The sequence below is a fragment of the Rhopilema esculentum genome, chromosome 20 (assembly GCF_057945365.1).
Source record: "Rhopilema esculentum isolate cy_ngs chromosome 20, ASM5794536v1, whole genome shotgun sequence".
NCBI lineage: Eukaryota > Metazoa > Cnidaria > Scyphozoa > Rhizostomeae > Rhizostomatidae > Rhopilema > Rhopilema esculentum.
In genome coordinates, this window is record NC_142834.1 from 14176600 (window position 1) to 14204026 (window position 27427).

General features: G+C 37.4%; 4 protein-coding genes across 4 annotated transcripts in view; 3 read left to right on the plus strand and 1 right to left on the minus strand.

The window, feature by feature from the left end:
- The first annotated feature begins 575 nt into the window (after nt 1-575).
- On the plus strand, nt 576-12080 carry LOC135687300 (glycosylated lysosomal membrane protein A). Its single transcript, XM_065203829.2, has 4 exons — nt 576-726; nt 5344-5760; nt 7413-7906; nt 10522-12080. Exons 1-4 carry the CDS (start codon nt 640-642, stop codon nt 10694-10696), a joined length of 1173 nt encoding a protein of 390 aa, XP_065059901.2. The 5' UTR covers nt 576-639; the 3' UTR covers nt 10697-12080.
- A 9129-nt stretch (nt 12081-21209) lies between these two features.
- LOC135687685 (hemicentin-1) overlaps nt 21210-27427 on the plus strand; it is a 30726-nt gene continuing 24508 nt past the window's right edge. Inside the window, exon 1 of the mRNA XM_065204317.2 lies at nt 21210-21368. Within this exon, the coding sequence (XP_065060389.2) occupies nt 21290-21368 (79 nt within the window). The 5' untranslated portion in view covers nt 21210-21289. The remainder of the gene's footprint in view (nt 21369-27427) is intronic.
- On the plus strand, nt 21385-24163 carry LOC135690975 (uncharacterized). The gene has a single exon (XM_065208675.2). It carries the CDS (start codon nt 22182-22184, stop codon nt 23847-23849), a length of 1668 nt encoding a protein of 555 aa, XP_065064747.2. The 5' UTR covers nt 21385-22181; the 3' UTR covers nt 23850-24163.
- Nucleotides 24297-26512, minus strand: LOC135690974 (uncharacterized). The gene has a single exon (XM_065208674.2). It carries the CDS (start codon nt 26510-26512, stop codon nt 24671-24673), a length of 1842 nt encoding a protein of 613 aa, XP_065064746.2. The 3' UTR covers nt 24297-24670.

Below are 27427 nucleotides of genomic sequence, written 5' to 3' on the forward strand. Positions count from 1 at the left end.
CGCAGTTCCTCCGAATCTCCCTCCCCAATAGCCTCTGTGGAGGAGAAAATCCAGGTATATAAAGTCACAGAAATGAAATTAAGATGTGAATTTTATAATTCCTATTCTGCCATAAAGTATGCCAAAAAGTTTGCTATTCCTCCTTGGTCTTAATCCCTCGACCCTCTGAGGCTCTTGTACCCAGGATGTACTAGGTTTCCATTAACCTCATTTTAGTTTTTAGTAAATTTTATTTTTCTTTCCTTTTTGAGGTTATGATGAACTAAACTAATGGATTCTGCAATCTTTGATTAAATTAGCTTGCTAGATTTTGCAGTGTTTTTGTTATAAACATTTTTGGAAGAAAACGAGTTTGTCAGTCGTGCGATTCTCTGTTATAAAATAACCATCACAAAAACAGGCAACTGCTGATAATTGAGACCCAAATATGCAAGCTGAGGCTGAGGACTATTATTACAATATTCCTAAAAACTGGATTATTCTGAACCTGAATATTTTTCTTACGAAAAAGAGTTTAATTGAATAATAAAATAATGTTAGGTGGATTAGGAAAATTTGTAATCATAGCCCCTGCGTGGCATCAGAGTTGATCACGTGGCTTCCCCTTGCCAGTTTGTGTGTATCACATGATAGAAGAAAATGGAGGGGCAGTTTCACAAGTGGTTCTTTATTCTGGCTTTGGGAATCAGCTTCCGTTTTACTGCTGCTGCAGAAACTAAACGAGATGTAAGGCGATATAATACTTATTTTACTGACCCATTTAATCTTAAAGTTTAATCGCAGGCGCAAGCTATTTAAGAATGTGCATCTCTTCTCCTCGAGAAGGTTTGGCAGCTGTGTTAAAACTTGCAGAATTGCCAACTCTTGATAAGGTCGAAACAAGGCCTGTCGATGTTTTCCGACCACCCAACCTTGTTAAAGTACCTGGCAAGGCCTAGAGTTGATAAATTACTTCATGGTGAGAGATATTGAGAACATGGTACTTAATAATATTTTTAGGTTGTTTGTCTTGTTTGTGTTTTAATGAAAAGCATTTAGTTTATGCCATTGAAAACTTCTGCTGAATGACGAAATCTTGAAACAGGCTTACATTCTTAATTTCCTTGATAAAAAATGCATTTTTGAAGCAGTGGCAGACACCTCAGTGGGTGAGGACACAAATATTTTGGAGAACAATGGTCTTCTGTTCTAAAACAATGGGGAAATTTGATGTCATCTTATCAAAACAATAAGATTGCCCCCCCAATATTTGACATAATGTTTGCCCCTGATTTGAAGATGTTTCCTCTTGAAAACACTATGTCTCCTCTGGTCATTATCAACAGTCATTCAACCGAATTGATTGCTTGTGCTTTCCTTAGTGACCACATTCCACCTTCTTCTTTCTTGTGCTTGGTGCAGACAATCCGTTAAAGAGGTGCTGGTCAGGTTGTTTATGTTGTCTGTCCAACACTACCTCATTCTACCTCTGCTTCGTGCACCTTTGACCTGTCCCAACATTACAGTCTTTTCTAATGAGGTATCGTCACAGCGTGCTATGTGCCAAAGTATCATAGCTGTGATCGTTGAATATCACATTGCCGACTTTTCGAACAGACCACTTGTTCCAAAATAGTGTCTTTCTTAAAATGCCAGATGAATAACATGAAGCTTCTTTTGCTGCAAACTTCTTCTCTAGAAGATGATTTTAAGGACTATGTTGAAGGGTCTTTCTCACGGTTTTGTGAACAAACCAAATACACGCTAGGACATTGTGCACGCTCAACCTAACATGAACATTGGGATAATGGGCAATGATGCTCCAGTGCTGCAATAGGCTTGATAAACTGTATTTTATGAGTGTATTTTCTAAACATTGAACAGACAATTTCTCTATTTCTACATTTGAACCGACTATCAGCGCAAATTGTGTAATGCAGTTGATCCAGGCCAAGGAAATGAAGCTGCGTCCAATTAACGGCAAAGATATTTTGTGTCTCTTTGTGAATTTAGGTGGCGCTAGACACTTAACAACAAAATAATTACTCCAAAGTTATTCTGGAAAATTGCAAAAATGTTTTCGCTTATAATTTACATTGGTAAGGTAGGTTTTTTTGGTGTCGATTTGGTCCATTTCTATTAACTGCTCCCTGTGAGTTGCTGTACCAAGGATGTAGAAGTGGCCTTTGTTTCTTTTGCATTGCCATCCTTTAGTCAAAGAAATATGGTGATAAGACTGAAGAAAAAGCTTTTTACAGCTAACCAACTTTCAGAATGCCAAAGCTTCACACAATCAATATGGATACAAAATACTGTTTAATTCTATATTGGCTTTCCTATTGAACGTTGGATGTTTTCCCCAAACAAGTTTCACTCAATTGGCCTGTTGACACGCGTGATGTCCTTGTGACATAGGCCTTTAAAGAACAGTGATTAGAACCTTTAAAGAACAGTAGAATGGGAAAAGTACCAAACTATTACAGAATTGATACTGACGGTACTATCTGAATGAATTAAAGTACCTAGGGCACAAAGAGGCAATTTTTTCATGTTTAAAATAGCTCATATTTGTTTTCTTGTAAGGTTGTTGTATCTGACTTGAATGTGGTCCTTTTATTGATGTGTCAGATTTTGTTCACTATGCAAAGTTTCAGCTTATCCGACTGCCCTAAAAGTAACCCCAAAAGCCCATTGCTTACTGAAGTCATATTTTGTGCCACGAAAAAACCTACAAGTTGATTCTCTTTTGTTTAATTTCCCTATTTTTATTTCATTTAGTTGCCTGGGGTTCTTGCCTTCAGGCCTTCTTGGGAAGAAATTAGCACAAGTGTGGCATTTTGCACCCCTAGACTGTTTTAGGCGTGTGATAGAGTGCTAGTGGTGTTTTGTTGTATTTTTACAGAGGTTTAATTACATAGTTTATGGAGCCTTAAAAACCCCCATTCTCAAGTCGTAACTCAGTTTCCACTTAACTTTAACAAGAAATATCTCTGGTGGAATAACGATAAAGGAAAGCTTACAAATATTGCCAGAGATCTTTACTTAATTTGATGCCGAAATTATTTTGGATCCAGATTTCGGCAATCTCCATGTGGCCGTCTTCATGAAACCCTTGAAAAATGTTTATATTTTGGCCCCAACTTTCAATCGTGTTTCATCAAAAGGGATATGAAAACAGTTTTGAGAATGGCACAATTTGAACGGTATGATTTGAAAATGGCATGATTCGAAAGTGGCACAAATTGAAAACAGCACGATTTGAAAATGGCACGTCTTGAAAATGGCACAAAATGTTTCAGTGCAAACGCTTGGAACAGAACAATTCTATTGCAGATTTTCCTCTCTTTTAATCCAGAGTGCCATCGCTCTGTTTCCAAGTGTAACCCTTGAAAATTTCATGCCTTTGTCACAACTGCAGTTTTCCAAATTTTCCCATTTTCATGTGAAAAGGATACAATATTTAATGATTTGTGGAAGAATGCAACATCCTCGCTGGACAAATATGCCATGTTGCATAAGCCCTTCTGGGGAGGGTTGTTAAGCGTTGTATTGCGATCTGCTTATTTTAACCCAGCTGGCGGTAGGAAATGGATACTGAAATCACTGGCGTGAAACCAGTAGCATACAGAAAGTGAGCTTTCCAGCATGGGCCTTCGGCAAAGGCTTTCACACATAAACTGTAGCTCCTTAAAATGATAGATGCCTGATGATCTGATATTTCACACACAACTTGCACCAAATTTTTGTCACATATTGCTTATTGTCATAGGCTTAAAAAGTATAACCTAAAATGTCATTGTTGCCCTATTTCAGGAATATGACAAGCTCCTTTTTAACCCGTGTACTTTTCTTGCTGAAGACACAAAATTTATGTGTGTAGATCAGAAGAAATACGGCACAAATCTTGTCTAAATTTACCATTCGAAAATAATATTTTAGAAACATGTCCATGCTAACACAGTTCTATGATAAAAAATGCGACTTAGTTTTTACAAGCACTGGGCTAGAAGATGATTGCAAATTGTCTTATAAGAATGGTTTTTGCAGCTATAGAGGTAAAAATGAGATTTACCACTACTAGCCCTGATGCTACGGTCATTTGGTCTTTGTTTGATTGCATTCAAGTGTCGTCACGACAGCCACAGAACAGCTCTTCAAAATGATTATGGTGACCCAGTACGGTAGACAAGACCGGTAAAACACATCAAAATAAAAAAAACAATTACGTATTTTCTTTGTCACCTTATTAGTTTCCAGCGCTTTGGTTAAAAAAAAAACGAATTATTACAAAAATATGTGTGCGATTAAACACACTCCTTGGTGTGGGGAGGCTTGTACCAGCATGTGCAAGTGCCATCGCATGTCTTTCCAAGGAAGGCCTGTCCTTCATCCCAATTTCCAAAACGTGATAAGTCTCCAGGCCAATTTTGGTTTCTACTTCTTTTTAAATAGCCATAGTCTTTAACTGCTGTTTGGACAGAATCATGGCCTGCCTTAATCTTAACCAGTTTGCCAGCTTGGAATATTCATTCATGATTTAAAGACTCATTGCTAACAATGAGCTATTGCGCCTCACAAGCATCCCATAATTCATTTTGAGACAGTCTGAAATCAATTTTGGTTGATCCGTAGAAGTTTACTGCCATTGTTTGGACCGTCACAACGTTTGCAAAGGCCCATTATTAGCAATGAGTCTTTAATGTTTCCTACAAAAGTTGAATCTTAGCCTTAAATTTACCAAACAATGCCAACTGAAAGTCTTAAACTGCATAGTTATCATTTCTAAATATAATATATTATATAATGTATAACCTTTGATCTAATGAAGCCCCGTATGCAGTGTTGCGACTTAAAATTTATTTGTGTTTTTTTTGTTTCTTTTTGGCACATTGTGGTGTTTCTATTTTCAACACAATATAATAGCTCTCCTCCAACTCAAACAATCTTAGATTGAATGTCAACGGAAATATTTACATAGATACATGAACATAGAATCTGCATAAATTTTGTTGCTCAATTAAGTACATTCCAGTTTTGAGAATAAGCAAATTAACATCCTATGCAGGTCCTCTTGGTAGAGAATCTTAAGTACTGGAATTACCTTTTAATATGGAGTTTGCTTAACTATTAATGTAATTTTGTCAGGTCTGCAGCCAGAAGGGGGCTAGCCCCCCTCCCAAGTTGGGGAACAGTACTATTGTTGGGTTAATATACTATGTTACAGTTTGTGGCTTTAGCTTCTCCCCCTCTCCTAGAATGTCCCAGAATGGCCAGGGCTTGAATCACCTTATTGTTAGAATTTTCAACAGGAATATGGTAAAATTTGAGAATTTGTCAGTGAAGTTAGTTCATGTTTTTTTGCAGGTAAAATTGGAAACATTTACATGTAAGGCAGGAGATGACACATATGAGATATTGCATGTGAGAGCAAAGTTGCAATCAAGCAATGATATCATACATTACCTGTGGACTACAATTGACCTTCCGACAGTGGTGACTGCCCACACCACAGATACCTCTGCGAAACCAGTTGTTGAATGGTCTAGTAATTGTACAAAGTACAATATTAAATTTAAACCAGAGATTTCTGGTCTGACAGCATTTGCATTGACAAGTGTGTTTGAATATGAAGATACAAATGATGATCAGGATGCTACCAAAAATTTTGTCAGAGATGTGATGCCTTCTTTAAAATGGCAGCTGAAAAGCAACAGCAGTAGTAGTGGGAGTGCTATTGCAAAATTTGAGGGCAGTTGGTTGTATGCACGCATTGGGTTTGAGGTATGTGTGTAATGGAAATGTTTATTGCTTTTCAGCTGCGCAACAGAGTTCAGCTTGACTTAATTTCTAAAGAAGCTAATATTTGACTGCATTTGTTGGGCTTTTGAAGTCCCCTTGATAAAAAGCTCCAGAAACATTTTTATTCACAAGGAAAACAAGTAAATATTGCAGGGGCACTAAAACATGTCTTGAACTGGCAGAGGGTGGAATGTGGCGCCAAATAGTAAAACTGACTGGGGACAAAAGAATTCCCCGGTTGTTGCACTTTTGTAAGGGGTTCCTAAGCCAGGAAATTTTTCACTGGGACAGTTTTCACCGGGCTTGCTACACGGAGACATTAAAGAAGCAATCCAGTTAAATTTAATGCAGTTGGTCCTTTCAGGGAGTTTCAGTGCCGCTTTGCCATGCAATCTTCACCGAAATTGCATTTTCAAGTGTCTAAGACATTGACTGGCAATTAATCAGTCATTTGCCAAACCTTGCCAAGCAGAAAATTCAGATTTTTGAGAGAAATTTCTTTAAATCCTTCTGGTAAAAAGTCTTCAACAGGCGGCTGTTTGCTGAAAGTATTTTCAGATAAGATTCCCATTTCTTAACTAACCTTTAAAAGCTATATTCAAAGGCAATTGACAGATATGAAAGTTGTTTTATGAGGTTGCTCACGTTCTTACGTTGTTCTCAGATTTTTGGCAAATTAAGTCTCAATGTTCTTATAACATGCTCTTATAAGGAAAAAGTGTTCATGTCTTTCCGACTAACATTGACAAGTTTATAGACAATAATTAAACAGGTTAAAGCAATATCTTATCTCACATATTCATTTTCTCTGAAAAGGCCACTTACAAGTGGACAACGTGCAGAATAGTTCTTTTAAGATTGAATTTGAGATCGTGAATATAACTGGAAAACCTAGCTTAATGCCGAACATACTTTTTTTTAAGAATGAATTTTATTGGAATATTGAGGCTCGAAATTGGTGAAATTCAATAATTGATTATAAAAAGAAGCCAGGCTCAAAATGCATCGATATTCGACGTTTTACCTACATACTGAACTTACTTTTTAAGAGTGATTTAAGAATGATTTCGGACTCAGAACCAAATATTTTAATAACTTAATGACTTGGCAAAGATTAAGGTATTCTTATTAAAAAGGTGTTTAGCGAGAGCTATACCATCCTGGGTCTGCAGAAGTGGACGTCTCTGTGTGGCAACACTAGAGTTTCCCGGTTAATGTGAACATCAGGCAACAGTTGTCACGAACCGTCCTGTTTACACTAATAATTCGCGGAAAATAATTTAGTGTTGGTCCCAATTAATTTCAGGGCTGCCGAGAGATTTAGGTGGCCTTGGGGCCAAACCGAAAGGCACGGCCCCTTGTGAGTGGAGCAAGAAGAGAATTGCTGCGACCATGCCCTTCAGATTAGCTTAAAATCTATTTCAGTTGTTCTTGCATCATCTTCTTGCAATGGTTTAAAATGTTTTTAATTTTTAAGTACACTTTCACTATATTTGATTAATTCCATGCCTAAAAAAGAATTCATTTCTTTATGAGGCCCCTTGACCTTGAGGCTTTGGGGCAATTTGTCCCCTTGCCCCCCTCTCGGCAGTCCTGATTCATTTTAACCGACTGTTTTTCATTTATTTATTTAGCTAAAGGCATTTGGTGCCAAGGATTATGATGATGATTTGCCGCATGAAATTGTCAGCGAGAATTCAACACGGTTTACTATAAGTTTACTTGATTTACCCGTCCAAACCAAAAAGTCCCGATACGCTGTTGAGTTGGCCTTTTTGAAGCCCAAATCCAAAGAATCACCAACCTACAAAACGTCCAAATCAATCGACGACGAACACACGCCTGGTATTTTCAAGTTATGGAAGCTCAGTATCCCAGTTGATGGCAAAAAGATGTTCGCGTCTTGGAAACCAGTTGCATACAATAAACCATCAAGAAACCACGACACGCAGACGTTTTCTCACAACTTCCCTAAGAAAGGGGAAGGCAGTCTGGTATTGAATGCAACATGTCCAAAAACGATCATGAACTCGTTGCAAGACCCTTCTAGCTTGCAAGCATATACTGTGAAAGTATCTTTTGGCCAAAACAAAGATGAGTTTTACAAGAAAACGAATTTCAGCAGCTGGTGAGTTTCATGTTTTTTACATTTCTTTATATTTTGTTGTTTTCTATATATAGTTAAATGTTTAATATATTTAATGTTTAATGTAAGTCAAAGTTTAGACCTGTATATAGTTGGTTGCACTATTCAAGGTTATGAGAAACGCAGTTGAAGAATAAAGTTTTTTAGGCTTGAAAAAAAAGCACCGGAGTTTTTGAAAACATTTCAAAGTATCCTAATTTTAAGCAGCATATAATATTTGAACATTATATTTGAACAAAACTTTTCCTGGTCATTATAATTGAAACATTAAAACCTCAACACCATTGTGAATAATATTCTACATTTTTACAATGTTACTTTTGTTTGCTTTCACAATTATCATGTATCACAGGCAGTGGCGGACACTTGGTCAAATATTGGGGGGGGGCAAGCCTATTGTTTTAATAAGATGGCGTCACATTTCCTATTGTTTTAGAACAAAAGACCATTGTTCTCTAAAGTATTGGGGGGCGGTCGCCCCCCCCCCGCCCCCCCTCGCCCCCCCAAGTGTCCGCCACTGATCACAGGCCTGTGGAAAGCCATAGCTCTTGCTCCTCCCCAGGCTCTCCTCAAATGCTGAATGGGAGCTACAGATTGCTCTCCTAAATTTGCTCTAAAAGCAAATTGATCTCCTTGAAATCAATTTTTCTCTTGTTTGTGTTCTTATTTATCGAGAAATAGCTTTATGCGCGCAGACTCGACTGGTTTTCCCAGAGATGAATTTAGTTGAATGGAAAGTTTAGGGTTTCTGTCCCAGTTGCGAATCAGCGACAAAAACCGTGTTCGCTGATGCCAGCATTCTGAAACGATCGGCCTTGCGTGACGAATTGCGAACGATGCAAGCAATCTTCAAGGAGGAAAATGTTGAATGTGCAGCTATTGTTTTCATCACCATTATTTGTGTTGACATTGGTTTTCAATGTTAGTAGTCCAACGAAATATGTATTACTTTGTCATTAAACTTTTTACTACTGAATTTTCCAATCAACTAAATTTCCAATCAACTAGATTCATCTCTGGGAAAACCAGTAAAGTCTGCGCGTAGGCTGGAAAAAGCTCACTTGGAGATTGCTAGGAGAGCTGTTTACTGCTGCCTTGGTACAAGTCTTATGGCCAGGCCTAGTATCAGATCCAGAAATCAATGTTTTTTTTAAGTGTGTCCAGCATAAGGAACAACTTCACATAAATGCAACATCAGTTTTTACATTTTCATGTGATTTATCATGTTATCAGTTGTGCTTTCTCGCCTAATACCCAACACTTCATGTGATCAGCTTCATCATGGATGTGTAAGCCAATCACTCGGGGGAGGGGGGGGGGTACCTTAACATGTTTGAAGGTACGGGGACGTGCCATTATTTAGGGGTACCGGTCTGAAAAGTGCGGAATTATCGGTACTAATTTTTGAAATTTGTGCGGAACTATGGGTACAATTTGAAGAAACGTGCAGAATTATGGGTACCATTTTGTGGAAATATTGCAAAATTATTAGGAGGAAGATTTAGCATTACCAAAATGAATGTCCAGTTAGAAATAAATAGGACATTTGCTCGGCAGAATAATGGGTATAGTTTTCATCATGTTTGCGGAATTATGGGTCACATTTTCTCAGACATTTGCGGAATTATGGGTCCAAAATTTTAACCAAAATGGCACATCCCCATCCAAAATTAGGCATAGTGAACATGGGGCTCAACACCCTTTTTCAACGCCAAAAAGCACCCTTTCTCAAAGAGATTTTCTTCCATATGTGGGGGGGGGGCATCCATCCCCTCTTGCCTCACCCTCGCTGCCTGCCCACCCTATTCTTGGCTTTTTTTTATTATATGACTAAACTATTGCCAGCTGAAGCGAGTGGAGAGGACTTAGGGACTTACCACCCCCCCCCCCCCACAATAATTTCCAAAATGTACTTAAAGCCATGCAAAGAGTCACCTTGCTCTTCGTTCAAGCATGTTTAGCCCAACACACCCCCCCTCCCCTTCCACCCGAGTTAAAAAACTTTTTTAGCTCTCTAAATCTGTAATATGCACCGTGGTTCTTAAAAGCACTATGCCCCGTAAGTCAACCGTTCACAGTTAACAATAGACTTTACAGCGCGTTAACAATAGGTCTATTGTGTGGCCGAACCAATGGCCGAAGCCTTTGATAGCCAGTCATACACCAATTCGACTTACGGGCTCATTTTGAAAAATTCTTCAAATTCTTTTGTACAAAATTTTTGACCTCAGATTCAGTTTGACAGCAATGATTTTAGTCTACTTGTATGTTCTCATTATGAAATTGCTCACGATATTGATTTTATGACGACGTAAAGATAAAAACTTTATAAGGGATTTGACCGTGATTGGCAACTAGGGGGGTAAAGTTTCCCCCGGAACGATTTTTGCGGTCAAGTCCCTTACAAGTTTTCAAACTTCATTTCTCGGTAAAATCTAAAATACAAGCTCAAACAATATGAAAAATGGTATCCCGCACAAAATTATGACGATAAAACCAAATCTGAGCTTACAAAAGTCGTATAATCAAGTTTGGAGAAATTTCCAAAACGAGGTCGTAAGTCGAATTTGTGTATTCTATGGAATGTTTTTTCGCAGGACTGGACTGGTTGGTTATGGAGACGCACCAGAGCCGCAGATTTCAACGAAAGTCTATATAATTTTGAGCGTTGGACTTGGCCTACCCATTGCATTATCATTGTTTGGATCTTTGATATTGGTAATAAAGAGAGCAAAATTTGGAAAGCGAGCCTCGTATGAGCAAATAAATTAACAAGAGGCTAAACCATCATGGATGTCAAATATGGAAATATCTCGGCCAGGAAATACTGAGTTGCAATTAAAAAGTTTTTAAGGTTTCTTGGGAGAAAAGAAATGTCGCTTCAGTGAATAATTTTTTAAATGCGTTGCAGTAAAGCTTTAAAAGTAGAATTTTAGTCGGGAGCAAAAGCATTTGTCTACGGGAAATTACTTGCCATAAAGCCGTTTCAGTTTTTACATTTGAACCCAAAGCTCACACACTACTTTCTTTAAGAACCAGATAATTTTCGCCAAAGCTCAATGTTCATATTTTTTTGGATAATTTGAGACTCGAGCGGTGTTAATATTGTTTTTCTTATTATAATATTGATTCTCAAATTCACCTACTATTAATAACAGTTTTGTATGACGGTGTTGTTCTAATTTGTTTTTTTTGTTTATTAAATCGAGCCTTGGTGTTTTTAAAAAGTTTCATCTTATAACAAAATTGAGCGTTCTGTTTGCCACAATGGCATTGGATTGCCTAAATTTAAATATTTTTCTATTTGGAAATCGGTTGATCTTCAAGAATTTTGTATTGTTTAACTGTGACTTTTGCCATCTTAGCTGACTTTTGCTGTTTGTAAAAATATTTCTACCTGTTTTGAAATTGTAAATTGATTGCTATGATAATTAGAATGCACCAAACACCTAGGTGATTAAAAAATTTATCGCTGCAAACTTTAAAGCTTATAAATGCAATGCCAAGTTTAGTTAGCTGAAAGCCTTTCATAAATGTAACAGTGGCTCTAATTGAAAATTATGATTATTTTAATTTAATCATATCTGTTTATGTGTACCTTAATCTTCGAATAAGCTCAAAGGGGTTATTTTTGAGCGTGACTTTCTGAAAGGGGGCTAATTCGAGGGAGCACCTATTGAAGGGGGCTTGTTAAATTGTGTAGTAGATTTAGGAAACTGTCAAGATTGTTGGGCAGAAAAATTCCAGTACCACTTTTCAAACTTTATTTGCAATTTTAAAATTTAGTGTTTTCTTTATCAATTTTATCATTGACATAATAATATGCATTCCAAGGGTGGGAGACTTATTCGAAGATGGGGGGCTTAATCGTCGACTTACCGTAGGTGATATTCAAAGTGACAAATCTTTGCTCATAAAATCACGACTTGCGAAACTTGAGTTGAACATAAATTATTTTAGGCCTAATCATTGTTTCATTAATTTGCTGATGTTTATTTTCACGAGTTGTACTATTGTAGATTTTTTGCATTCAAAGACCTTTTACATATAGTAGAATGAATTTTGTTGGTGTATATTTTATTTTATTGATGATTTCCATTTGAAGTCCTGGGGAATGGCAGGATGTTTGATGTTTAAAACAGACTTTTATTTGTTACGTGTTTCGTCTCTCTCTCTCTCTCTCTCTCTCTCTCTCTCTCTCTCTCTCTCTCTCTCTCTCTCTCTCTCTCTCTCTCTCTCTCTCTCTCTCTCTCTCTCTCTCTCTCTCTCTCTCTCTCTCTCTCTCTCTCTCTCTCTCTCTCTCTCTCTCTCTCTCTCTCTCTCTCTCTCTCTCTCTCTCTCTCTCTCTCTCTCTCTCTCTCTCTCTCTCTCTCTCTCTCTCTCTCTCTCTCTCTCTCTCTCTCTCTCTCTCTCTCTCTCTCTCTCTCTCTCTCTCTCTCTCTCTCTCTCTCTCTCTCTCTCTCTCTCTCTCTCTCTCTCTCTCAAGCTTAAATATTTCCTGGAGGACAGATTTGTAATGGTATCAATACGACAAAGGGAACTCGTAGCCTTATGTTAATAACAATAGCATCATGAAGAATAGAGTTCTCAAGTGTGACGTCAAAAAAACTATTTTTAAAATTTTTGAATTCTTTTAAAAATCTTTTAAAAATTTAACTATTGTACCTAAAAAGGGTGTTTCCCTTGTTCTCCGGGAGACTGAAGGGCGTAGCAACAGGATATTTTCTGAAGGGGGTCCAGTTTTGTGAATCACCCCTGGGCCCGAGCTGCCTCTCGACGGCCCTGATCTTTGGCATTGAGTGCCCCATTTCATGCATTTTAATCACGGTTGCCCTGTCACTAGAAGGAGCACCAATTTTGAAACAATGATTTTTTATATAGATTCTCTTTACTGCCGTCGTATTTCTTCGGTCCAGGGTATATGGAAACATTGTGTGAAGGAGCAGGTTCTGTGTGGTGGGAATTCTTTTGGACACACTAGGATTTTGACTTGACCATTGTTTTTTTAAGAAACCCCACTTAGAATCAGATTCAAGCGTAAACATAAACATAAAGAGCGTAAACGCTGTGGGGTAAAAAGTACCACAGAGTGGTGCGCAAGAGTTAAGTTCTAGAGGACTGTATATATTCAGAATAAATGTAAGATAAATAGTTTGATAGTTTGACGAACGAGAGAAATATGGAAAGAAATCACCTGGTTGTCTTTAGAAATACCATAAAATCATCAGAAAAACAGTACAGCAAGAATGATTCGAATAAGATTTAATCTTCGTGAGAATGTCAATACAACGACGTTTCGCAAGAGTTTTTTCGAATGAATGTTTTCAATAGTGTGTAGATACGTCTGTGCGCTAGCGTTTAGATAATAATAATAAGTTCCAATTTGCCACACCTATCAATATCGTAGCCTCGTTTTCATGGTTCGCTCACAGTTTTCATGAAATAAGTATTAATCTATTTTATTATTCTCTGGGTACAAGACTCACTAGACTGGTACCCAGGGTAATAGCTTCGTGATTAAACACTTTTCTTATAAGAAATTGAAGTTCAGGCTGTCCGTTCTTAATTTTTCCGAAAATCTGAGGCTTGATTGTTCTAATTTGTTCTTAAATTGTTAGCGTGTAAGCAGTGCAATTGCTAACTTTTGTACTCGAAGATTGTATTCAGGCCTCGTTTGCCAATAAAGTGAGTAAGACATCCTTTATTTGACGACAAGTTTGAAAATTCACCGAAGAAGTACCCCTAGATGGCAAAAGTTTTGAAATGAAACATTGTTGAAATTTAAACTTTATAGTAGCCACAGATTAGGAACAGTTTGCTCCTAATTTCTTCTTAACTTTAACCAATGTCGAGGCTCGTGTTTTTATAAAGCTATTCTTATAAAAAAGTGTAACCATTCTTTCTCAATCTAGTGATGTTATCTGTGTGGTCTTCGATTCCTTGTTTAACACTCATTTTATAATTTCCCATAAACATATCACCTTCTTTAATCACCTATTACTGCAATTTTTTTCATGTGAAGGTTGCTCCTAGCAAGGTACATCAAAGTAGATACTTCTACCAAGAAAGTAAATACCGTAAATCCTTGAATTGCCCTCTCCCCCTCGAAAAAGCCCCCCCCTCGAATAAGCCCCCACTGCTACTGTAAATTCTTGAACTGGACCACTCCATTCGATGATTTTTCCATCTGAGGTTGCCTATGGCGTTTTATTGAATTTTCACGACAAATTCGTACTTTTGGTAGTAATAAATTAAATGCTCATAAAAAAATTCCTACTAGAATAAACGAGGTCTTTTAATAATGTCTTCAATAATTTTATAAGCCCCCCTCCCCCTCGTATAAGCCACCCCCTCGAATAAGCCCCCATCCAAAAATATCATAAGCAAGCCCCCAGGGGGCTAATTCGAGGATTTACGGTATATATACCTATATATACCGTTCCCCTCGACCCACTACATAGTGTACTCATACTTCGTACACAAAAATGTTAGATTGTTGCCCACAAAGAGGATACGAATACGACCAGGTCTTTGTGTCTTGCTACATGCGTCATTTGATTTATAGTTATTTCAGGGGTTCTTACTGGGAGTGATTTCTATTGCCCCCCCCCCAACACACTTTTCAATCTGTGTGGGAGCCCATGTCTTTTGATTTCAAATTATTCCAGGGGTTCTTTCTAGGGCTGATTTCTATTGAATTTAACAAGGGGGCCTCTAGAGGTAATTTCAGAAGAAAGGGTGTGGTTTCTTATGACAACGCCCATATTTTCATCGATGCAGTTATAATAAACCATGCTAAAGCAAGCCAATGCTTTTATGACGGTTTCCCTTTCGGAGTCATGGCCATTGCAGCATTAGGAAAGACCAGAAAACACGATTTACCACAAGCAATATTCCCTCAAAGGAAAATGCATTATTCGACATGTTGCCAGGAAAAAAGAATATACTGATGTACACCCTAATCGTCAAGACTTTTGCAAGTAAAGCATATAAAGATCTTTTAAGGAAAACGGATACTTTTCGGATGCAGAATTGTTTTGAGGGCTGTGCCCCCTAAAATCACCCCCTAAAATCACCCCTTAAAAATCACCACTGGTTCTGACGTAAAGCGGAACGAGGGGGGGGGGGGCAAAGGCAAATTAAAGACACAAAAACGTGTCTGAGCAAAAAGTATTTATTGTTTTCGGAAGGCCCCGAGTTTATGCTATAACCGGTCCCAATCATATTCCTTTCCTTTATCATAAGCAAACATTTATATGCACAGCTGTCGTTATATAGGACGCTTTGAGGCTTGTAACGTTTATCTTTAAAACTTGTTGTAACGCATCTTGCCTCTGTATCGAGTGTTTGGGTTTCAACTATTTGTATATCTATATGATCAATTCATCTCATCTGCCTTTGTGACAACTCAACTGCCTTTGTCACAGCGATGCTTATTTCCACAGCTTCAGAACAATTTTCCGCTCGATTTTCCGATCGCTCTTTACTGATTTGCTTCTTCCTAGAATGAAGACAAGCAATGGCAAAAAAGCATTTTCATTCCGTAGATCAAAAGTCTGGAATGAACTAGAACAGGGGGTCAAGCTAGCCCCCTCTCTGTCGACATTTAAATGTAGATTTACGAATAAATAACCTATTTCTTTTAAATTTTGTATATTTTATGCTAATTTCAGTATTGTTAATAATCTTCTTTATTTTTTATTTTAATACGGCATTATTGTAATTTATTTTTGTCACGGCCCCCTATAGAACAGCCACTCTAGGTTGATGGGGCCACCGTGTTTAAAGAATTTAAAATGAAATGAAAAAATTGTGGGAAATGTGTTGCTAAATCACGTGACAACAAAAATGCTGATATCTGCAAATACTGAATATGTTTATTCCAATCGAAAGGTACCAATCGAAAGGTACCAATCGAAGTACACTGCGGTTGGCATTACACAGATTTTCTTAGTTTTATGTGGAGAAATTTGAAGCTCCTCGAACCTTCTAGAACAGCAAATACCGTAAAAGCTCTATTAAGCCCCCGGGAGGGCTTATTTATTTTTTTCAATCCTAGAGGGGGGCTTAAAAGAGAGGGGGGCTTAATAGAGAGAGGGGGCTTATTAAAAATTTGAAGCAAAAAAGTTTTATTGGCAAAATTTTGTTATGAAAATGTCATACAAATTTTCTCAAGAAACTTTGTTAAAAGCTTCGAAAGTTTAATCAATCAATTATAAGGTCCTAATCTTCATTAACATCAGGGTGAATTGATAACCCTTGTACATCTTCAAAACAAGTTTCAACTGGCTACTAAGTCGCACAAGTTAGTATTTACATGGGCCGTATTTAATGCACACGATCCTATCATCATCGAACCCGTCAGGAGACCCACTAAAGGCACATGATTTCTATGTTTGACATCAAAGGGTAGAAAGGGGGGCTTATTAGAAAGGGGGGCTTATTAGAGAGGGGGCTTATTTAAAAGTTTTGCTTGATAAGGGGGACTTAATAGAGAGGGGGGCTTAATAGAGCTTTCACGGTACATTAAGTAACAATTGATCTAGTATTACCTTTGTGTTGATTTAAATGTAGATGTCATAATGCATAGTATCGATTATAACTGATCTTTTTGTGTAACCATGTGTTACGTCGAGGCCTTTTTACTACCATATCCTACCATATCAGTCGTTGCATAAACATTTTTAATATTGTATCATATATTTATTTAATATTAATTCTTTATAGATAGTTGGCCTTAATTAGTTTCTTTATAGCTATCAGACGTTCATTTAGTACGCCAATTTTAAACAAATTATTTATTATTATATATTATTATTATTATTATTATTATTATACTGGAATATTCCATCGTAGCCTTGTATTTGTTATGTAGATTTAGAAGACTATCGAATATTACTCATTGCTGACATCATATACCTAATTTAGAAATTACTCATGCTGACTGTATTCATGTATCTAGACGTAAATGCTATGTAATCATGACATATATATCTAGAAAATTCCCCAAAAGTAGTATAAATAGAGTTAGAACGTAGTTTAGATAAGGTTCGAGCGCAGATTCGAGAGTTCAATTGAAGACATCGAGCGTAAAAGCAAGACGACACTTTGATTTTGAAGCATCTTTTGTTGTTATCTACTGTCTGTGAGTAATTGTCTGCGGAGAACTGTGCTAATTCCCGATAAATTTGCACCCCAGATGGGAGAAAATGGGAGATTTTGAAAAACTGAAGAAAACATTTGATGGCATGGTCCAAATGCTAAAGTTCACAAACGAGGAAACAGCGAAGATCGTCGACAAGAATGCTTTAAGACGATTAGAACGCCATTTGAAAGCCATGGAGAGTCAAACCGATGAAGTCGATGCGATGAAGCTGGAAATTCAGAAGCAAATGATACAAAAGGGCGACAAAATGGAAGATATAAAAAAATGGAGGCAAGAGACAGATAATGACATAGCCATCTACGGCGAAACTATGGAAAAGATTGAACAGAAAATTCAAATCTTGAAGGAACTGGAAAGAGATCAAGAAAGACGGAAGGAAGAGGAGGTCGAAGAGCTCAAAAGACAACATCATTATGATGAAGAATTGAAACTTGAAGAAGCAAAGCAGAAAATGAGGCAAGAAATGAAGAAAAAGTTGGAAAGGACACCAAAAAGGCCTCAGGCTCAAGCAAAACAATCGAAGTACTGTGAACCAAGCGAAATTGTTCATGCCCACGTGCAAAAACGGATATCTTTGCAGCCCGTCCATGGATCGGAGCCTGGTAGAGTATACGAATTCTACCTGAAAGCATAGAATTACGAAGAAGCCTTGTTGCCTTCGAAGAGGCCATTGATGTGATTGACCTACATGTGTTTTGAGACACAAGTGGAGCTGGTACAGCAGCGGTAATGTATGCTGTAGTTTATCAAAAGAAAAGGAACCAACCAGGGATTTGTGGCATCAAAGGATCGTCCAACAAAGAAAGGATTGGCAATTCCACACTTAGAGCTAGTATCTGCACATATGGCAGCCAATCTTGCACAAAATGCAAAGGATGTACTTGGAGGCCAACCACTTGAGCATGGTTATAGATGGCTAGACATTAGCGTGGCACTTCGTTTGATCAAACTCGGGAGGCAGCTTCAAGCATTTCGTTGCAAACAGAGTCCAACAAATAAATGAGAAGTCCTTCATACAATAGAGATATATGAAAATCCAGCAGACATAGCGAGCAGAGGGGGCAGTGACAAAATTGGAGAAACATGGAACATATGCTGGCTATCAACACGAACAAATTGACCTCGGGACAGTGTATCGCCACGGGGTGGACTGGGGTGGACTTGACCTGATCAGATCGATTTCGATTTTCGCACTGGCAAAAAAGCCATCGTTGCAAAAAATGCTGCTTGAGAAAGTTGCTTGTCCAAAAAATTCAAAATAGATAAAAAATACTAAAAAAAATGATTTTCCAAGAGTCTGAAGGGCGTGGCCGAGAAAATTTGTTTTGTCTACCACAGTTTTTTCGAGCTGGCGACAACACCACTGCCTCAGGACATTTCTATTCAAGCAAGCAATGAGACAGAAGCCGAAGCAAAACTGACAAAAGACGTTCTGGGAGTTGCAGTAGAGATCAAAGACAATTGACAGTGGATCCTTGAAAAACACAGTTTTATGAAAATGATGCGAATAACAACATGGATTGCTAGATTCATACATAATTGCAAATGAAAGAAGTCAGCAACACTTTGTGGACCATTGACTACAAAGGAAATTGACAAACAGATCAAATTTTGGGTGAGACGGTAACAACATCACTGCAGTGATACTGAAGAATTCAAAGCAGATTAGTTAAGATTGAACCTACAGCAGGATTGAGACCCACGAATGCAAAGGGAGAATTCAAGGCGTTTACCCAAAGAATCTTCCAGCGAAATCATTCTTAATACGTAATTGAGAATATTACCCATTGCTGACTGTACTCATAACATATGTATCTAGAAAATTCCCCACAAGTAGTATAATTAAAGTAAGAAAGTAATTTAGATCATACTCAACACTCAAGCGTGGATCGAGAGTTTTAGCGAAGGCATCGGGAATAAAGGCAAGACAATACTTGGATGCATCTTTTTTTGTTATTAACTGTCTGTGAGTTTATTTTGAACATAGCTTCGGTAGAGCGTAGACGTAAATGAAACTCCATATCGTTGATTTTATCTTTAAATATATGACTATAAAAACAAAACGTGACTATATACAACTTTAACGTAAACGTAACTTGTTAGCCCATCATAAACTTATATTCTGTCTTTATCGTAACTTCACTACTTTAAAAGCTTAAAGACTCATTGCTAACGATGGGCCTTTGCGAGCGTGGCGGCGATCCAAACAATGGCAGTAAACTTCTACGAATTCACCAAAATTGATTTCAGACTGTCTAAAAATGCATTATGGGATGCTTGCGTAGCGCAATGGCTCATTGTTAGCAATGAGTCTTTAACCTTGCAATATAGGGCGCGAATATAACACGTAAGAAGCGTGGCGTGGGCTGCGAAATATACTGACTTCACAACAGAGTTATCGTCTGCGGAGAACTGCACTAGTTCCCAACATTTATAACCAGTGGTTCTGTTAGAACACAGGGTTCCCATCCCGGCACTGCGCTGCCATTAGGCTAGCAGGGGCTATAGCCCCTCCACTTTTTTGCAATAATAGGTTAGACAACTTTTTGGAAAGTTTACTCTAACTATGCTCTAACACAACATTGAACACTTCTAAGTAGTTGCAATTTTTCTTGACTGGAAATCCTTTTCGTTCATTTTCTAGGTGTTTTCATTATGTTTTATAATCCCCAAGCTAATTCTATCTATTTTCATAACTATTGAAATCTTCTTTTAAGCAGAGTTGTTATAAAAACTTCTGTAGAAGTAAGCAAGTATTTTCTAAAAGGGGCGTTTCCCGGCGTTTTAGAGGGTGTGGCCCAAAACGTTTTTCAATGACACCCTTTTCCAGCCCTTCCACATTTAGACTGGTGCGCGGTCCCTGTTCCAGTCCATTGCAGGACATTACATGACGATTGCATCATGACTTGTCACGTGTGTTTATTTTTATTTATTACGTAATTATTAGTTTAGTTGCTGGTATGGTAAAATGTATAGAAGGGAGAGAATGTTTTTTTATTTTAAAGTAGTCTTGCCGTATGATTGTCGAATTTTGTTAGTCCTGTCGCTAGCTTGTAGGATTGTGTTTGCCGTTAGATTGCCATCGTTAGCTGCTTAAGATATTTTTAGTCATTTGCCGTGAACTGATGAAATTAGAAAAAAATGTGGAACATTAGAGAATTGAAGAACAGTTTTTGCCGTATTTATCGTGTACGTTTCTGCAAAGGATCTACGAACCCGCGTCTGTAATACCCACTTTTTAGTGGTTTTTACAGTCCCTTCTTTTGTACGGTTTCAAACAAATCTAGTTTACCTTTGTTTAGAATCTGTTACGCATTTTGAGAGAAAAAATTACATCGATAGAAAAAAAGGAGTAGTGTTTCAAGAATAATTTTTCGAGGTCACTTGATGACTGCTGACATTGCGATAACTGCTGGCAAAAATGTAAATATATCAAAAAGTGAATATGTATATACCAATCTGCCCTGGGTACCAGACTCACGCTATACCAATCGAAAGAGATCTTTGAGACCTTGCATTATATGTAAGTTTTACTGTCATTTGATGAATTTCCACTCAGTTATGGGTATCTAAACAGTGAATTTTTACCAGGAATGACGTCACCGATCACGTGACAACAAAGGATTTTCTATAACGGTGCAAGTCAAAATGTTCAAGTTTAGAGCCTAGTTTAACGGGATTCAATTCAATTTTAACCAAATTCAAATTCAATTCAAGCTTTTAATCAAAGACCGAGATAAAACTTTTTATGGGGGGGGGGAGGGGGAGGGGGGAGCGGCCCTGATGAATAAGTGTAATAACAGCCATATTTTACAAAATAAATGTATTTTACATATGCTTCTTAAGTTTTATTTCACCAAGGCCTCTAAGCTCCCCGGCCCTCCCCGGTATGGTATCTCGGCCCTTGCTTTTAATAAAAATATACATGAAAACAAAAGTTGGCGCGTTTGTTAGAGTATATGCCATGTCAAATGACACCAATCTTTATTATCCTTGAAATAAAAATCTCGGGCCTTTCGTCGTGCCTTTCAAGATAAAACACATTTTTAACTTACAAACAAAAACAATATCTTTGTGAGCTTGGGTTTGGCGGAAAACTTGTGCGGAGGAGCAAATGGGTTGGGTTTGAATTTGAACTTGGCCTACTTGGAGTTCGGTGCCACCTGTCGAGGAGCTGTCTGAAGAGTTGCGTATGTTTCATGGCAAATCTGAAGATGGAGACGCGATACATTGTAACAATTATTGCATTATCTGCTGTTATACTGTCAGCTGAAGCTGGTAAGTCTATTTGTTTGTTTCATCGCTAAGATCTTCCTGTTGCGTCCATCAAGATATGTTTGCGTGCATGATATCAATATACAGGTAATGCTCTGAAAGTCAGCAACAAGTCTTAGTTGCAGAAGAAAGTCACTACTGATCACTCGGGGATAGGTTGTTATTTGTTGCTAAATATTTAAATGTGTACTGGGAACTTTTCAATATGGTTTATCCGTTCATGTTTTTGTGGAGTTCCTAAACCTCGTGTTTCTTTTTTGTCTGTGGTCGTTCTTCAGCCGGCATGTTTGTTTATTGTGTTGGATTATTTGTCAAGGGTTTCTTTCTAAACTAGAGAACAATTTCATCGACAATTTATCACCCGCATGTTCAATCTTAGGAAAAGTTTTAATTCCTTTAACCATAATAACCCGATCGCTTGATATTATATTACATTAACCTTCTGTAACATGTTTATTTTCAATTATAATTTAATAGGCCCAGGCATGCATATAACACGATCCAGTTATTCGACCCATCCAAGTACAACGTATGGTTTTACGGGATCTTTATAGCAGTTTATTGTTTTTTCAAACTAATTCAATACTGTTTGGAAGATTTCTTTTAGAAGTACTTTAAATAGCCACCAAAAGCTCAATTGATGTTATCAATGTAACAATAGACCACTTTCGCAATGACGTCAAACGGCTTTTGATAGAGAGGTACCATATCGAAAACGAGAATACCGATGTTCCAACATCATTTCGCAAATAGTAAGCACTGCGATTCGAACTACTATTGGAAATACATCCGCTTAAAATTGATCTATTCGTGAAAATGAGTCAGAAAGAGCACTGTGAAATGTCAGAAAGTGTTTCCAAGAAAAAGAAGAGGTCTCTTGGACGTCAATGTGCAGCATACGGATGCTATAGCACTTTTTATAATACCGACGGAACTGCAAGCGGCCTACATTTTTTTGGATTTCCACAGAAAAATCCTGAGAAACTTCGTTGGTGCAATTTAATTAAAAGAGTAGATGGAAGAGATGATTTTAAAGTTACAAGCGCGACTGTTCTTTGTGAAAAACATTTTGCTGATGCAGATATCAAACGTAATCCCACTCACTGGCGTCTAGTTACTGGGACTGTTCCTTCCCGCAATCTCTATGAAAGTAGCACAATAGCAATAAAGCCTAAGTCACGCAAACCTCCGACACACCGTTCAATCCAATTGCCAATTGCATCTACAGTTCCTGGACCATCTTTCACTGTTGCTGAATCTGCTGCTACTGATTTTCTTCCAGATTTCTTTGAAGAAGCACTTGATGTTGCTGATAATTCTGTTACAATATCAACGCAAACAGATTTCTCTTTTGTAAATTCAGCTGTTTATCTTCCTTCTGACTCTGGTAATATTGATAATGAAATTATGAAAGCCTTTATTGAATCTGATAACTTCAAAACAGAAGCTGAAGCATTGAACCTAAAGATTTCTACATTGAACAATCAAGTGGCCCTGTTGGAGTTACAGATAGCAGAATTAAAGAAGTCCCTCTTTTCAATTGAAAAATTAAAAGCTGATGAATCTGCAACAAAGTTTTACACTGGTTTCCCTAACTTCTCTTCTCTACTGGCAACTTTTGAATATTTTGAACCAAAATTGTCTCGAATGCATTACTGGCGTGGTAAACAATCATCTCTCAATACTGATCTTGAATACCATGAAAAGTCTTCCTTAAAGCCTGGCAGAAAGCGCACACTTTCTCATCTAGAAGAGTTTGTGTTGGTGTTGATGAGACTGAAAGTTGGCTTGTTTATTTCAGATTTGTCTGATCGCTTTGGAATCTCTCCTGGTCAAGTTTCAAAGATCTTTACAACCTGGATTTGCTTTTTGTATCATGAACTCCCAACTTTATTTCCGTTTCCATCTCAAGACCTTGTGCGTAAAAATATGCCATCTCAGTTCAAAGATTTCCCCACAACTAGAATTATCATTGATTGTACTGAAGTTTTCATAGAGGTTCCATCATCAATGAAATCACAGTCACAAACATGGTCAGATTACAAACACCACAACACATGGAAGGCTCTTGTTGGAATTTCACCAGTTGGATGCATTACATTCATATCAAAGTTATGGTCTGGCAGAGTTTCTGACAAAGAAATTACTCTCAAATCAGGTGTGTTATCACTTTTAGAGGATGGTGACAACATCATGGCAGATCGTGGGTTTGATTTAAAAGATATCCTTCCTCCTGGTGTTACTTTAAACATTCCTCCTTTTAAAGGCACAAGAGCACAGCTTTCAGCAGAGGAAACTGAAGAAACAGCCCGAATTGCTTCAGTGCGGATACATGTGGAAAGAGCCATAGGAAGAGTTAAAAATTATCACATCCTTGATGGTGTTTTACCTCTTTCACTGTACCCTGTTGCTGATCAAATCTTCACAGTATGCTGCCTCCTTACAAACTTTTTACCTTTTTTAGTAAATTCAAATGATAACTAGGTATAGCAGAAATAACAAATAGCAAGTCACCATTTAGGTATAACGTTTAATAATATATATATATTATATCACCAATAGAATTTTCTGCAAAAAATAATTATGAATAATTATATATATTTGTATGGCTCAGTGGAATTAGCGTTGGTTTTTGAAGCAGCAAACTGGAGTTCGATTCCAACCACGAGTGGTTTGATACAATTGGGCAGCACCCTTGTGGTAATAATTTTCCTCCCGTCAGCCTTAATCTTATGATTACATATATATAGTATACACATAGTTGTATGTAATGAAAATTTCTGTTTACTGGTCTGTCATATAGTGCTAGATGTTGTATAGGCAGAGCTGTACACATTTTTTGTCAATAAAACAGGATGGTTCTAAGTTGCTACATGCTTAATGCAATCATTATGCAGCTGTATATACAAATATGTTCGAAATATCATATTTTATCAAAATAGTTGTCTAAAATGCTTAAGTATCTAGTTGATTGTCCAAATCATAGTATTCCCAATAATGTCATAAATACATATTATCTGAAAGTATATTAACTATGATGTTATACAGTGTAGATAAACATATTTTCAACCTTTAACAACTGTCTGTACAAAGATATCTAATACAATCATATTGTACAATGCAAAAACGGCTTTGTGTGTATATTCCTGTCAAGTTTTTGAAATTATCAAACGTATAGAATTAAGAATGTTTTGTGATGGCTAGCTCAGTAGTAGAGATGATATTAAATACTTCTACAAATACTTATCTTTTTTTAAAATAATACATACTGGTCTATTACTTATCACTTCAGATATATTATCACTTCATAAAATATGCTTTTTATCAAAATTCTCCCAGCCACCATGCAAATATAATTTAAATCCCTGTTTAACACGCTTTGTGAAAAACTCAGGGAGAACTGCTCTACAAAAAAAATACTTCAGTCTTGGAAAAACATAATTGACCATAAATTCTTCATCAAAGCAAATGGTTTCAACAAACAATGGCCTCCCAGTTCCAAACCAAACTACAAAATCCACTCTCTTTAAGTTTGCACAAAACATTTGGCCTTGAACTTGGTAGAAGTATGCATGCTTGCGCTTCAGCTTAAAATTACCACCATCTTCAACAAGAAAGAACTTCTTATCCTTCAGAGCTTCTTGAAGAGACATGTTGTACTTGGAAAATGGACATTTGATTTCCAATCCCCATGTTTCATTTTTGTAAGTGACTACACCATCTAATGAAGCACCAAGATAAGGAAATGAGGAAGACAATTGCAGACCAACTTCAGAAACTTGAGCATTGATACCTTTATCTTTCAGTAACATTATATAAAGCTCTTTAACATGTCCTTCGTGTTTCTGGCCATGGCAAGTTGCAGCTGTTGTGAAAGTTTTATAAAACATAGAGTTAAGCTTAGAAGAAGGTTCAACAGAGTTTACAGCAGCAGAGTAAAAATTGGATGCAGTGATACGATACATTCGATGCTTTTTCCAATCATCATTTGAAGCTTGACCATGTGTTGTTTTTTCAATATTGGAAATTTCTTCTTGGGACAATGTTGTGTTTTGGCAATAAATGTCCATCATTTCTTTGAAGGAGGAAGTTGAAATATCGTAATATTCATTGAAGGAGATGGATTCGTAGAAGAAAGGATGTTCAGGATTGGATGCAGTGGCTTCAGTTAAAGCAAGTGTGTCAGAATCTGCAGGTTCAGAAATTTCATGAAAGCCAAAAAAACCACTGTTTGGTAAAGCTTCTGCCAATTTCATTTTGAGGGCTTCAAGTCTTTTATCATCAATAGCTTTATCAGATGGAGCACGTGGATCAAAGGATTTATAGTGAGACAAATTACTTTTATCATTGTCCTTTCCAAACTTGATTTTTTGTATTATCACTTCATCTATTGGAGAGGGATTGATGGATTTAAGAGCAGTTGCATTTGGAACATTCCAAGAAGACAGCTTTGAAGTGCATGATACAGCAGATGGATACTCTCGTAAACCACGTCTGTTGAAGTCTTCAAGAGCAAAGAGAACACCCCCAACATGGTTGCAGTTGCCAAAACCACCAAGACCAATACCAGCAGGACAAGTACATGCAGCAGAGCAAACATCACCAGAATTGATTGACAATTTTAAAATTACTTTGTATAAACACTTCTTCATTGAAGCTTTGACTCTGACATCAAAATAAGAAAAGTTGTTATCTGTTGCAACGTCAATCTTCTTTATAAACCCTTCATAAAAGAACTGGAAAGCTTTCAGCTTCTTATATGATGTACTTTTCAAAAGAATGTGCTTGAACTTGGACGTTCTTATAACCAAATATTCGTACAACTGCAGAAAATTAAAAGCCGGTGTTCCACGTAGGTCAGATGTCCATGGAAGATGCTGACATTGCTGATGGAATGCTTCGTAGGTGTATTCTTTCTCATGGCAAAGGAGAGAGGATTCATCTAGCACATCTTCAGAATGCACACTAAATGTTTTTGCACGGCAAAATACGGCAAACGTGCGAAGAACAAGATCGGCCTTAACACCGGATGTTTTCTCCTTGTAGCGCTTCAAAATGCTCTTTAATTCCGCTACTGTTATTGACCCCAAATCTTCCAAACACTCGACAACTTTTCCTTCAGGAAGCAACGATTGAAACTCTTCCATTTCAAGATCTTAACTGCTCAAGTTTAATCAAACAAACGCTTCTAATTTTCCAAACAAGATCGGTGTTTCGATAGTTGTGCGAAAATGCCAAGGCAACTGGAACATCGGTATTCTCGTTTTCAATTTCGCACCTCGTTTTAAAAAACCTTTTGACGTCATTGCGAAAGTGGTCTATTAAGCTTCATCACTATCATCAGTCTAGTCATAAAACCACGATTAGATTATGGACAGAATTTAATTCTTTAATTACTTGCAGAGCAGAACCTCTTTTCACCAAAAAAACAATTTTAGAGAAGAATTTTGAATTTATGAATGGTTTTACTTATGGATAATTTATGGATTTATGGAATATTTGTAGATGGTTTGATTTTGTTTGCACTGTTTCTCGGTTGGTCTAGCATTTGGTCTACATTAGTCTTTTTTCCAAGGAGGTACCACTTATTTAAAGTTTTTACACTGGTTCATTTTGAGCCAAGTTACCAACCCCCTGCCCTTTCAGGGTAGCATGAATGAACATTTAGGGGTTCACTTAGTTGCGCACCACTGGTGCAATCTTTTTATTGCCTTCAGGATATCTAAGAATTTGTTGTCAATTCTAGGGTCCAAAGCAGAATCCCACAGTTTTTTATAGATTGGCCACCATTTGAGAGGCCTTAGGGCAGGCAAGACCAAGACAGGTCCCCACCTGGCCAGTAGGACAGGTCCACCCACACCTCAGATCTCCATATGCACCAGTTCCCACCACGAAGTTGAGCACTTTCTAGTGAAACCAAAATAAGATGTCAGCCAATCATATTGCTGAAACTTAATTGTTACCTTTCAGTTTTCAACTGTTTGTTTGTTGCCTTTCCTATCTGTTTTCTTATTCCTAAAGCATTCCTACAAAAGTCTTTTTTAATATAAAAGTCTTTTGAG

Excerpts from the sequence above, each read along its gene's own strand:
- LOC135687300 (XM_065203829.2), top strand. The coding sequence starts at position 640 with ATGGAGGGGCAGTTTCACAAGTGGTTCTTTATTCTGGCTTTGGGAATC. Across the intron at positions 727-5,343 it reads CTGCAGAAACTAAACGAGAT|GTAAAATTGGAAACATTTAC; the intron begins GTAAGGCGATAT and ends GTTTTTTTGCAG. Across the intron at positions 7,907-10,521 it reads AAAACGAATTTCAGCAGCTG|GACTGGACTGGTTGGTTATG; the intron begins GTGAGTTTCATG and ends GTTTTTTCGCAG.
- LOC135690975 (XM_065208675.2), top strand. The coding sequence starts at position 22,182 with ATGAGTCAGAAAGAGCACTGTGAAATGTCAGAAAGTGTTTCCAAGAAA.
- LOC135690974 (XM_065208674.2), bottom strand. The coding sequence starts at position 26,512 with ATGGAAGAGTTTCAATCGTTGCTTCCTGAAGGAAAAGTTGTCGAGTGT.